The 13224-nt window shown below is 34.8% G+C and overlaps 1 protein-coding gene across 4 annotated transcripts in view; it reads right to left on the reverse strand.

The window, feature by feature from the left end:
- Window positions 1-13224, reverse strand: part of Hyccin (PI4KA lipid kinase complex subunit hyccin) — a 122819-nt gene that overhangs the window by 23581 nt on the left and 86014 nt on the right. Inside the window, exon 10 of one of the 4 annotated variants that reach the window (XM_081745154.1) lies at window positions 4993-5591. The exons of the other annotated variants lie outside the window; for them this stretch is intronic. Within the exon in view, the coding sequence (XP_081601280.1) occupies window positions 5368-5591 (224 nt within the window). The 3' untranslated portion in view covers window positions 4993-5367. Of the gene's footprint in view, window positions 1-4992; window positions 5592-13224 lie in introns of those variants that run through there. 4 annotated transcript variants of the gene reach the window in all.

Genomic DNA, 13224 nt, shown 5'->3' on the forward strand with positions numbered 1-13224 from the left:
TTAATATTAATGAAAGGACGAAACAACCGATTAAAACTTATTTTTATACACTAAATCCTCTGTAGGTGCGAATTCAATAATACACGAAGAGTGAAAAAGTGAATGACTGGAAAGGGACTCGAACCCAGGATCTTTGGCATAACCACTACGATACCCAGTCCGCACCCAGAACAGCCATACATTCTTACACTCTTCGGTGCTCTTCCACTCAGATTGTGTGTTCTGAACACAGACACTAAATTTTTTAAGCACAACAGCTAGGTTGTGGCACAAGCCTCGTGGTTTGAATGGAAGAGCACCAGAGAAAGTGTGTGAGTGTACGGCTGTTTTTGGAGCGTATTGGGTAGTATAGTGGTTAACGCATGGGCACAGTACGCCAAAGATCCCTTGTTCGAGACCCGGTCCACTCATGTACTCTTCCACTCTTTGTATAACTCACTCACTCTATGGCCTATGGAACTCGGAGGTTCAGCGCAACGTTTTCAAAAGCTCTCTACTGACTTCTATCCTTAACCAACATGATCCATTTTCTACTGTGTATTCCTACTTCTGCGAGATCAATCTTAATATTGTCCTGTCATCTATGCCTAAGTCTTTCTAATGGTCATTCTCCGATTGGATTTCCAGTAAAAACTTTGAAAGCGTTCCCATTTAATTCCATTCTGGTTACATGACCTGCCCACCTGAGCCTCCTACACTTGATGACCCTAACAATGTTTGGTAAATTATGTAATTCCTTGTTATGAAGTTTCCGCCACTTCCCATTCTCGTTCCTCTTGGGTCCGAATATTCGTCTCAGGATCTCGTTCTCAAATACTTTCAGTCTGCATTGTACTCGCAGGGTAAGCGACCATGTTTCGTAACCATACAGCACAATATGCATGATTATCGTTTTATATATTTTGAGCTTCACTTCCTCGACAGGATTTGGGACGACAAAAGATTTTAACACATTCGATACGGAGCCCGCCACGTAGGCGGGCTATGTTTTCTTGTTCAGTGGACGGAGCCCGCCTACCCGGCGGGCCCAAGTTTTCGTTACTTTGAATGGCAAACGCATGTCCGTAGGTAGGTTTCGGCTTCTCATTTATACTTTGTGATGCCTCAAGTACTTGTAAAAAGATTCGACAATGCGACCAGTCCAGAATGAGAGACTGTTTCCGCGCGAATTTGTCAATTGTGCTTCAACCGAAGCAGCTGTGAATGAGTCATCAACATACATAACTTCTATATCTTGGTTTTATCGGTTTTATTGATTTGCAGCACAAATCAGCCTTGCACTAAATTCTTAGTGTAAACTAATATTTTGCAATTTCATGATATCCAATCACTCTGTAAGGTTCTTGTATTTCATTATCAACGATGTAACTGCTTGTAAAGGTTATTATATGTACCTCAGTATTCAATTGTATTGTTCGTCGGACTTTTTTAAAACTGCAAAACGGCTCATTTAAAACAAATAAATAAAAATATATAGAAATGAACAAATGATTTGAGATTTGTGTATTAAATAGTCCTAAGTATATATGCTGAGAAATGAAAGATTTTTTAATTGTATTCTTTGTAGTAGATTGTTTACAAAATCCAAAAAAACATGGTAAAACCGCCGTCCTGAGGGAGAAACCACGCAAAGAGGTCCTCCGACTCGAATGTGTTAAACTGAATAATAACACGAATTCCCTGCTTTCAATCTCTTTTTTAATTGAATTTCTTAATAAATTTCTAAAAACAGCGAGATTACAAAGTTACATTGTTCTGAATAAATACATGTAAGTTCTGAATCACAGACTGCTGACTTCATAACAAAAAAGCAGAATCACCCTTTTCTTGTTGCCAACTGACAAGTACTTTTCTGGACAATACATGAAACTCGCATAAAATATGATTAAAAATACGCTTTTATATCATTTCGAGCCCAAATGATATAACCTAACCTAACTATATGTAACCTAACCCTAAAATATGTTTCAAATATCCATTTATATGACCAATAAAAATCATATTTTCGTTTACAAGAGCCAAAAGGTGTGTGTTATTTAACTAGATATTCAAAAACATGCAAGAATAAATATTTGATATATCATAGAAATCCTGATACCTAAGATGTCTTAGTCATTACTAATAGCTAAGATGATTGTTGATAGTAAGTGTTTCCTATGGAAAGGATTAAGTAAAATAACATGTAATAATAATGTTTGTGAAGCCTAGAATTTGATGCCGAAATCAAACCAGAAAAGTAATCATCCGATTAGAAGTCCCAAGGCAAATTAAAAAAAAAAAAAAAAAAAAAAAAGTGGGCTTAGCGCTTGTTAATCTTTGGACATACTTTCTTAACTACAAAAAGGTTTATCATTTATTTAATGTTATGCAAAAATTGCTCATCAAATCTGTTTGCAAAAGAACTGTATTATAACCATTTCCAGATTTCAACATTACAAGTATTATGGTACTACGTTTCACGACCAAACATGACCTTTCATCTGGTACTGAGATGAATACAAGTAGGTAGGTATAAGATAAAATGCCATAGTCTGATTTTGCGTATGATGTACACTCATGTCCAAAATTATTGTCGCATATCTATAAATATGTTATTGTAGGGATATAATTTGATAACGAATTCGCCCGGTATTTCTTATAATGTTAGTATGTGTATAATCCACATAGACATGTATGTGGTAAATTTCATGTCAAAAGAGCAATAAATAAGAACAATAAAACGAAAACAAAACTTTCTTGTCCATTTAGCAATATTTTATTTTATTCATTATAATTTCCCTATTTATAATTCTTTTCTTATGAAATTTACCACAAATATACTTTTTCCGATTATATACATAGTACCGGTATTAAAAGTACCCCACAAAATCATTATCAAATTATATTTTTACAAGAAGATATTTATAGATATGCGACAATAATTTTGGATATGAGTGTACCTTTAAAACAAAGAAAAAGTGATATGTCTTTTGCATTAATCGCGTCAAATAAATCATTATTTCAGTACACTGTCATAATTTTGAAATTCAAAATTCCTCAGTTTATAACCCGTGAATTTGTCTCGTATCTTTCGAAAATATGTTTATACTTGATTTATAATCATTTTTGTCCGATTGTCTAGCGTCCAAATATGCACAAGGATTGTTGAGATTTTTAAATTTCAATAATTTTGACTTGAAGCATTATGGTAGCTACACGAGACAGCGAGTATTAATTCGATACGGTTCACCGTGGAGAAATATATTACTTGTAAATATCTTAAACGAACAACACTATGGTATTTTACTTTATAAGTTTAGATACTTGCCATTCCGTGTATCAGATCAAGGGTCTCGTTTGGACCTAAAATGCAGTACTTATAATATATAAATCTGGAATTCTTGTACGCTGGAATGAGTAAAAAGCTCTTTAGCACTAGAGTTACATCTTGTCATTTCCCAGAAATGTTTATTTATGGCACTACAGGCAACCTCAGCCTCGTTTCACACTTACCTTTGAAACTTTCAAACATCAATTTCTGGAAAAGCCGTACATATACAATATTATCCAGAAATTTAAGAGGGCAAAAAATATTTCAAAGAGCCTGAAACAAAACCTCTTCGACACATCTCTAAAGGACGTCTCATAAAGAACAAAGTATTTTAAGTGTGCACTACATCATTTTCGTTGTGTTTAAGAGGCGCTGAGTAGTACCGAGCTGTCATATACATTCATTGTGATTTCTCGTCATGAATTGTTACACCAACAGTCCATTATTATTATTATTATTATTATTATTATTATTATTATTATTATTATTATTATTATTATTATTATTATTATTATTATTATTATTATTATTATTAAAACACACGAACATGAGAAAAAGCTTTCCTCATTTTCTTCAACTAATGCAGGACTTTACTAAGGATAAACTCCTTTATATACAGAGTTTGCTGTATCAATACTTCTTGAATAAATATTGCGCTTTTATTAGGACACTATTTACCAATATTTTTCAATACTACTAAATTTTGTCCTCAACCTTGATATATTTGGAATTCCATTGTCATTCAATTTCAGTATTTCTCATTGACAAGACGGTGAAGTTGAACTTCCTGAAGATATTCATCTTTGGATACAAATAAAGTTGATCAAAAGTTCTCACAAAACAACAAAGTTATGATAGTATCAAACATCAAATTTATGGAATAAAATTATCGGGAAAACGTTACGTAATAATAATAATAATAATAATAATAATAATAATAATAATAATAATAATAATAATAATAATAATAATAATAATAATAATAATAATAATAATAGACGAAGAAGAAGAAAATTGTGGATTTATGAATCGGGTTGAAGGATTCCATTCAACCAAGAATGTCTTCAAAAACACTAACGAGAAAGGCAATTACCCCCATAAACCTTTTACTACATCTCTAATGTCTTCGTTGAAATTTACTCTAAACAGTGGCGGATGTAACCCAGGGCCGGGGGGACCTCCCGACAGAAATAATTTAAGCTATTATTAATATATTTTTGAAAGTTCGTAGTAAATTCATGATATACCTATTACAGTATGAGTTTTGGCTACCCCTCCTTCCCGTTTTTTCCTTCTAGATCCGCCCCTGACCCTAAGTACACACAGGGTAATTGATATACTGTTTCTTCAATTGTTGAAACGGTGATGAGGTACCACAACACCAGTCTATACTTAACCGCGTCACGTGTCACACTGGCGACCAGACGAGCTGGTAATTTCTGCGTGTGTTCCCAAGATCACATGCAAGATGCACCACTATCAGAAAATTTCTATGGCGAAACTAATTTCGTACAAAAAAAAAAAAAAAAGTTTCCTAATTGTCGCACGACTATATGAACTTGATTATTCAGAATATCTCTTTAACTATAACTTTGAAAACAGACTCCTAAAACGATCTTATAATAAAAAGATAATTGAAAATTGTACTTTACTAGCAATTCTACAAAATGATACTGCGAAACTACTTTAAAGAAAATTTATTTACACATAGCCTGGAAATGACTGTACTTCGCAAGAATCGCTTCCTTTCTCATCACTAACTTCTAAAAGGAAAAATCAATTTAACGGGGAGAAAAAAACTTTAAAATTGATATAGCTTTCTTTTAACTCCACGTAACTAAATTATTCAAACTCTAATAGTCTTGTTAGTTTATATTTTTAGAGACATTTGATTAGTTTCCAGCAGAATTTGGTGACGGTGAACGAGAACGCGATTGTGCTTCTAACTGTGAAGCAGAGATCTGTTTTAAACGAACGGAACTTGCGGTGGTCTGCTTAGTAGTGAGTGGCGCTGAAAGTAGAGATTGTGACGTGAGATATGAAGAACTGGAATCAGGTTACTGGGAACGGGGTGTGTGTGGCGGAGAAGGGGTTCTAGATCGTATCACAGGTTGCAGGGAGCGAGGAGCACGTGGACTTGATTGCACAGGAAGGGAAGGTAAAAATTCAGGTTCATCTTCTGGAGAGACTTCAGGGATTGGTGGCTGGGAAGGAGTAGTAGATGTTGAAGCCGATCCACTAAACAGTCCAAATAACCATGCAATAGAACTGCGTTCAGTACCTATAAGAGAATCAAGAAATTTAGAGTTGAACTAGTGCTATGTAACTGTAATGTAAGCCATTTGAAGAGAATCTTATAAATAAATTTAAAAGACAGCTATCCTACTCTTCTGTATTTTTACATTGTAAAATTTAAGCAAGTATGTTAAATGTTAGAGTTGAGTTGATTTTGAGTTTAACGTCCCGTTCAGCAGCGAGGCTATATGAGACGTGGACCTACTGATTAACGTGGAATCCGAACCACATGAGCTCCCACCGGGAATTGAACCCAGGTCTCCCACGCCTGTTAAATGTTAGATTTTAGCTGACAGTTGTCATGATATAGGTACGAATACGCTTTCAACAAGACAGAGTATACGGAATTTATTTACATACAATATATATGAAGATGATAATCATAATAAAATGAGGCTCAAATGTATGTACAGCACAGTATGAAAACGAGTGTCATGCACAAGATGATTAGGGAAAATCCCGTTTTGAACGGGTAACGGGGAAATCCTGCTTTCTTCTCTTTGTAACAGAATTTGTAAATCGTTAACTATTCCAACGGGAAAATCACCACGGACATTTAAGACGAAACTTCTTTTGTGTGCGTGTCTCTTTGTTTCCAGATAATAGGGGCATATTTAAAGGGGTCCCTCTCCGAAACTTTATTTATTTAAAAAAAAAAAATTATAACTTAATTATAGCGAAATTTAAGTATATTTATATGTATTTCGTGTCGCAAGCTAGTTCCGTTTTTTAAAAATATGCCCCTGCCAAATATCAGTAACTTTTGTGAAAAAGGCGTCACGTTGATAAACGTTGCTGTACTTTTTCCTTAATACCTAAGAAACGTTGCTGTTGAAATAAGTTAACAATTGGGTATTAAATCAAAATTCAACCCACATACTTTTCACCTAAATGGCATAATTAACATTTAATACTAATTCTAATGTTTTTCTTCAGTTCGCGAGTTGTATTATACGAGGAGAAAGATTGATTTAAATTTTAAGAAAATCGATTTAAATAAAAAATTAACAAAAATGATTTTTTTTTAAGAAATCATAATTATTTTCCATCCTGAATTAAATTGAAATTATTTACATTAGTAATGGAAAACTGTTACTGGTACACAGTATGGACATCTTGAATCTTCGTTCTTGTATAGCAGCAAATACTAGCTAATTCGGGAACCCGGGGGTTCAATGCCGCGTTCACAAAAACCCTTCACTGTCTACTGTCCTTAGCTAACTGGATCCAGTTTCTACTTTGTATTTCTATTTCTGCAAGATCCATCTTAATATTGTCCTCCCATCTGCGCCCAGGTCTTCCTAATGGTCGTTTTCCGATTATACTTCTAGTTACAGCTTTGAAAGTGTTCCTACTTTCTTCCATTCTGGCCACATGACCTGCCCACCTGAGCCTCCTAGACTTAATGACCCTAACAATGTCTGGTAAACGGTATAAATTATGCAGTTCCTCGTTATTAAGTTTTCACCATTCTCCACTCCCGTTCCTCTTGGGTCCGAATATTCGTCTCTTTGTCTGATTTGTGTTTCTTTAATTTCATTACAGCGATTTCTACTTCTGTTCGGTTACGTTTTGGAATATACGGTTCTGCTGTGTGCATTTAACTTTCTGTAGGAACATTATTTTTTCGCTAAGTAAACCGTCAAAGAAATCTTTTCATCTATTCAAGATGCTATCTGTATCAGAGAGAGGTGTTCCACCGGTTTTCTTTAATATGCAAGCACGCGGTTGATAGCCTTTCTTAAATTCATTGATAGCCTTATTTGTCCGAATGTTTTTGTTTTTACTATTATTATCAAGTTTATTAAATTTAGCTTTCAGAAAATTGCGTTTCTTTGTTCTAAAACTTTTGGAAGTTTCCCGCCTGATGTCAACGAAATTTTGTGCAGTTATATCGTTCGGATTTTATAGCCATCGCAGTTTTGCCTGTTTTCTCTCCACTGCTAGTTTAGTGCATTCCTGGTCGAACCTGGTTTGCTTCTATGTATTTCAGCGTGCTCCAATTTTTCCCTTGCTGAAATTTTAATACTATCCTTAATTTCAACCCAAGTATCCTCGACGAACTTTCTAAAACTGAAAATCTATTCTACACTTCAATTTGGTATTCCCCTCACCTGGCTCTCCTCTGATTTCTTTAATTAAACCTATCCGTTTTCAGTTGCTGAATGTTTCCTTTATTCAAAAATAATAATTCACTTATTATTGTTGCTTTATGCTAGATTGTCTGCTTCTATTTACTGAAACGTGATTAATTTGATGACGTGATTGATGTGTTTTTCTCCCTGGTGAGATCCAAGTATATTTATGAGAATTATGATGGGGGAATTTTTGTTCACGATAAGGTTTTTGGATGCTGCAAAGTTCACGAGTATAACGCCGTTGTTACTACTTTCCTTATGCAGACTTTCGTTCCTTATAATCGGTTCGAAAATATCCTCTGTCCTACTTTTGTATCGAAATTCCCTAATAGAATTTTCATATGGTATCGCAGGAGTTTGTAAAATACATTAGTAATGACAAACTATAACGTAAAGAATCTGCTGGCTATCTGATGCATGTTTTAAGTACATGACTAACGTATCGATTCCTAATGTCATTGTCACTGATTCTCTTCTAATAGAAGTTGCTTTCAATAATATTAAGGCTTAGATAAAAACTCAAACAGAAACACGCTCTCTCCATATGATTATTTCTCTGCCCACGCATGATTCATACATACTAATAGAGATTATGGATGTCTAATGGATATTGAACCGGCTACCATCACCAAGGACAAAGCTAATAGAAGAAAATACACTTGGCTTAAACTTAAAGAACAGCATAGGTGAAGGAAAGGAGAAAAGGGACGGGAGGAGAAAAATACATATTTTGAGATCATATAAAAATCCCACTGAACAACATAAATAATAATAAAAAAAAAAAAATCAGAAAAGGGAAAAAATAAGTCTCAGTTCGTGTAAGGGCTCCCCAAATCTGCAGGTGTGCCCATGCTCATGTAACTATGCTTGATTCCTTAATTTATTTGCATTTATGCCCTTCTGTCAGCAGCGATGCTATGTTCTCTAAAGAATGCAATTTTTGAAATGCCCGCCATTTCTCTGTTGTAGTAAGTTGGCAGCACTGAACGTTACACGATTTCCCATCTGTTAACTTTGTGGTTGGCAGTCACAGAACGCCGAATAGCGCATGATCGTCGTCTATTTTCTGTACAGGTAGGAATGGCGGGCTTCATTAGAAAACGACGTATTGTCATAGTGAAAGTTTATTACAAGTGTGGTGAGCGTTCCATTCCTACCCGTAAAGAAAACAAGTGACGATCATGTGCTATTTGGCGCTGCGTGACTACTCGCCATAAAGATAACAGATGACAATCGTGTAACGTTCAGTGCTGCCACTTATTAGAACAAACAATTGGCGGGCATTTCACAAGCTGCGTTCCTTATGGGACACCTATTACAGCGAAATCTACAATTTAAATGAAACAAAATTTGTAGTTTTACGTCCTACGATTACGCCCTCTAGGCTAAAGAAGAGGATGATGATTAACGGAAGCGAATGATCAAGAAAAAACTGATGGAATGAAAATGTAGGACGAAACGGGAGAATCTCTGGAAAACCACGGGATCAATGTTCTCCACAACTAATTCTCATAACCTCGACTCGAACCAGGGATCCCTTACACCAAAGCTGAGCCATAGGGCTCCCATCTACGTTAAAAGGATATATGTACCACTGTAAAACGTTTGGTGCTCTTTGACTGGGAATCGAACCCAGAACATCGTGCACGCGCACTAAGACCAATAAGAAGGGCAGGTTATGAGCTTATGTACAATAGCACTGTACTGTTATTAATAGGGTGTTTTCTGATTCAGAACGACAAGCATTAAACTAAAATTAAAGCTTACATAATTTCTAAATACATTCCATTACAACTATACTAAATTATTGTTGATACAATTTATCTAAATTTCTCTGTCGGTTTCGTAAAATAGGAAATCTTAAAATCAATTAATAAAGAAACAAAATATAAATATATTGGTAACCTATATGAGTGAAGTGTGTCTTTCGACATTTATAATATTTTATAGCGTTACTTATGCAAAAGAGTTTAAATGTTTGATTTTATCTGTATGTCCAACAAAACTACAGTGTCACTACCAAGAATAAAGTGTGATATTCTGCTACAAATACCAGTAATACAGTATATTCTATATTACATATATATTAAATAATGACTTTCACAGTTTGCCTTTATGCTATTTTAAAAGTCAGAAGATAAAGAGATAAAGAGTACGCTCACCTCATGCATAATCTTCTGCCAATAACTTCAAGATATATAGGCCAATTCTTAAATACAATTTTCCGTAAATATGTCACAGAATACTACTTTCACATGCAGGTCGTTTCATCCTTGTGGTAGGAATTCCGCCTGCTCTAGACTGCAAAATCTCGTTTCCATTGGTGTTCAAAATGATGGTCCTGGCGATGAACAGTTACATGACATCGAAACTTACATTGAAGAAGGCTTCTGTTCGGTACAGCCTGTTATAGTTCAGCATTCGTTCTTGCATACCTTCCAGACTCCCTCACGTGTTGTTAAACTCTGGATTAACTTTTGTAATGTTCCATTTTAATAGGCCAAAATTTCTAAAGTCCATGGGTGATGCATCTGACCATTTAACAGGGTGTGTCAAAATGGGATGACCTTGATAACTATTTTCTGTTCACTACGAGCTATATAGACTACCGTTGTTTTAGCTGGCCCTGTCTTGGTAAATGTGGCTACTGTAGTCTCATAGTGGCGGGAGATACGATCTAAGACTGCTGTATATAGTAAGCATCATTCACTTTCATATTAGATGCCATTCTTTCTATAGGAAGCTTCCTCTTGGTACAGAAACCCACAAATACCATAAACCGACGGCAGTAACTCGCACGCACCTGCTTTGACCTGGTCAAACAGACTCACGCCCCGTCAAGGATAATGAAAAATGAAAATGAAATCTTCAAGTTTTACGTCCCACGGTTATGCCGGCTAGGCTAAAGGAGACGGTGATTATGAGAAATGAATGAAATGGTGGAATGAAGAAAGTGGGAGGAAACGGGAGAACCCCGAGAAAACCCACGCACACGGTGTTTGTAAACCACAAAGTTCACTTGGCGGGAGCTGGGATCGAACCCGGGACCCCACGCACCAGAGGTGAACGCTCTACCACTGAGCCACCGCGGCCCCCAAAGATAATGACATAACGCCATTTATCACCCGATAGATAGCGCTCATACATACGTTTACATGGACGTTTCAAAGTTATTAACAGAAAATGTGCATGAGGTGTATATAAATATACAAATTGTTGCAGACAACAATTGGTTTATTATTATTATTTTGTTGCATGCTTTTTTTTCAGATATATCATAATGTTATCATATATATATAAAAAAAATGTGCACATACTTTGTGATTACTGTGCACAGTGTAAGAACAAAATTAATTAATATACTTGTAAAGCACAATATACTGTAATGCATAAGACTGAACAGTTTGTTCAGCGTGATACTTATTTTAAGAGTAGTGCAGTGCTTAAATTTACGAAATAAATAATAAATTTTATCAAATTGCATGTAAAGTGAATTACCAAAAATTAAATGATGATTACTTCAAACGTAATAGTGAAATAATGTATATTGACCATGATTCAAGCTTATTTCATGCTTAAAAATAAGCACCAAATTATTTTGGCTCAGCATTAATTACTTTTATTTAAAAAAAAAAGATTATAATCAAAGTTAAATTTGTCGGCTACATTGTCGGCTAAATTTGTCGAGTATCTAGGAGGAATCGATTCAGTAATTAACGCATTATATATTAAGATACTGTGAAAATTGGTGAATAAAATCTCATTTATTTAACTAACCATACACTTGCTAAATCTGTTGTATTTCCACGATATACAAAGAAGAAAACTATTAGGTATGGTTATTCTGTATCATTTTTAGCATATCAAATAAATACATAGATAGAATAAGGAAATAAAATGTTTGAGAATATGATTTATGCTACAATCATCACGTACACCATTCACTAACTTCGTTAGTAGTTTGATATGTCTTTTTAGCGCCGAGGTTATATAAAACGTTATCTATGTACAGCTTAAGGTGAAATCGAATTACATCATATCTCTCCGGAAATCGAAGCCGGGTCTTCCGCATTCTAGTTATAACCATGAAACAGTCGCGGGTCTTGAGTGAATTCACATCGGTAAAAATTACATTTTCATATCTACAAACTGAGGAAAGAATATATATATATATAGGATGTTTAAAGAATTTGTCACAATATTTTGGAAATGATTGTTTACATCAAAATAACAAAAAAGTTCATATGAACCTGTGGTCGAAGTGCATCGTTTCATAGTTAAAGGGTGCCAAAAACGTGAAAAAAAAAAAAATGAACTTTAAAGGTCCATAGTTCCACTAGTATAGGACCGATCGTAGTCAGGTCAAGACATCACTGAGGAACTAATATCTGAACTATCAAAATATCCATCTTTCAAAACCTCTGGTACTTTCACAATCATTTTTAGAGAGGTTGTTCGGGACTACTTGATCACTCTTTACCTACCTCTCTAAAAATGGGTGTGCAAGTACTGGAGCATTCTTAAGGTTGGTTTAAAGGGACAAGTTTTGCCGATAGATGGGACTACAGTCTTCGTATCTCTCCCATGTATTTTTTTATCTTTCACGAAAATTCACGATTTCTCTTAAAAATTTCAACCTACAGATTTCAAATTTTTAGAAAAGGAACTTCATAATCTATCGAAGGCAATAATCCGTGCCGATTTTTTCTTTAAATTTTCTTTATTGATAAAATGGCTTAATTGTTGAAATTGATATCCAAACCTTTAACAATGGAACTTTTTCAACAATGAAGAAAATTCTAAATAAAAAAATCGGCACGGTCTGTTCCCTTTAATAGGTTATGAAGTTCCTTCTCCAAAAATTTGAAGTCTCTAGGTCGAAATTTATAAAACAAATTGTAAATTTTCGTGAAAGGTAAACAAATACATGGGAGAGATACGAAGACTGTAGTGACATCTATCGGCAATACTTGTCCCTTTACACTAACCTTAAAACATGGATATTGGGATAGTTCACATACTAGTTTTGTCAGTGATGTCTTGATCCGACTACGATACGTCCCATAGTAGTGGAGCTATGAACTTCTAAAGTTCACTTATTTCACGTTTACGGCACACCTATAACTCTGAAACTATCCACTTTTGAGCACAGGTCCATATGAACTTTTTTTTCTTATTTTGATGTGAGAAATGTGCTCCCAACATATCGTAACACATTTTTAAATCACCCTGTATACTACTACTTCTATACAAAGCTTGTAACCATAAAACTGCGAGTTTCCTCAAGAACTGTCACTGCAATGAACGGAACTATTAACTTACGAGAGTGCAGATGGCGTGCTGGTTATTTCAAATTACAAAGCAATCAACATTTACATAAATGGTATCATTTCGGAGAATGTGCATTTGTATCACACTCTTCTACGGTGTCCAAATTCTAATTTTTTATTCGTTTATTTATTTTTCTAAGTTTTCCTTGGA

Source organism: Thermobia domestica, chromosome 18, assembly GCF_964235325.1.
Source record: "Thermobia domestica chromosome 18, izTheDome1.hap1.1, whole genome shotgun sequence".
Lineage (NCBI taxonomy): Eukaryota > Metazoa > Arthropoda > Insecta > Zygentoma > Lepismatidae > Thermobia > Thermobia domestica.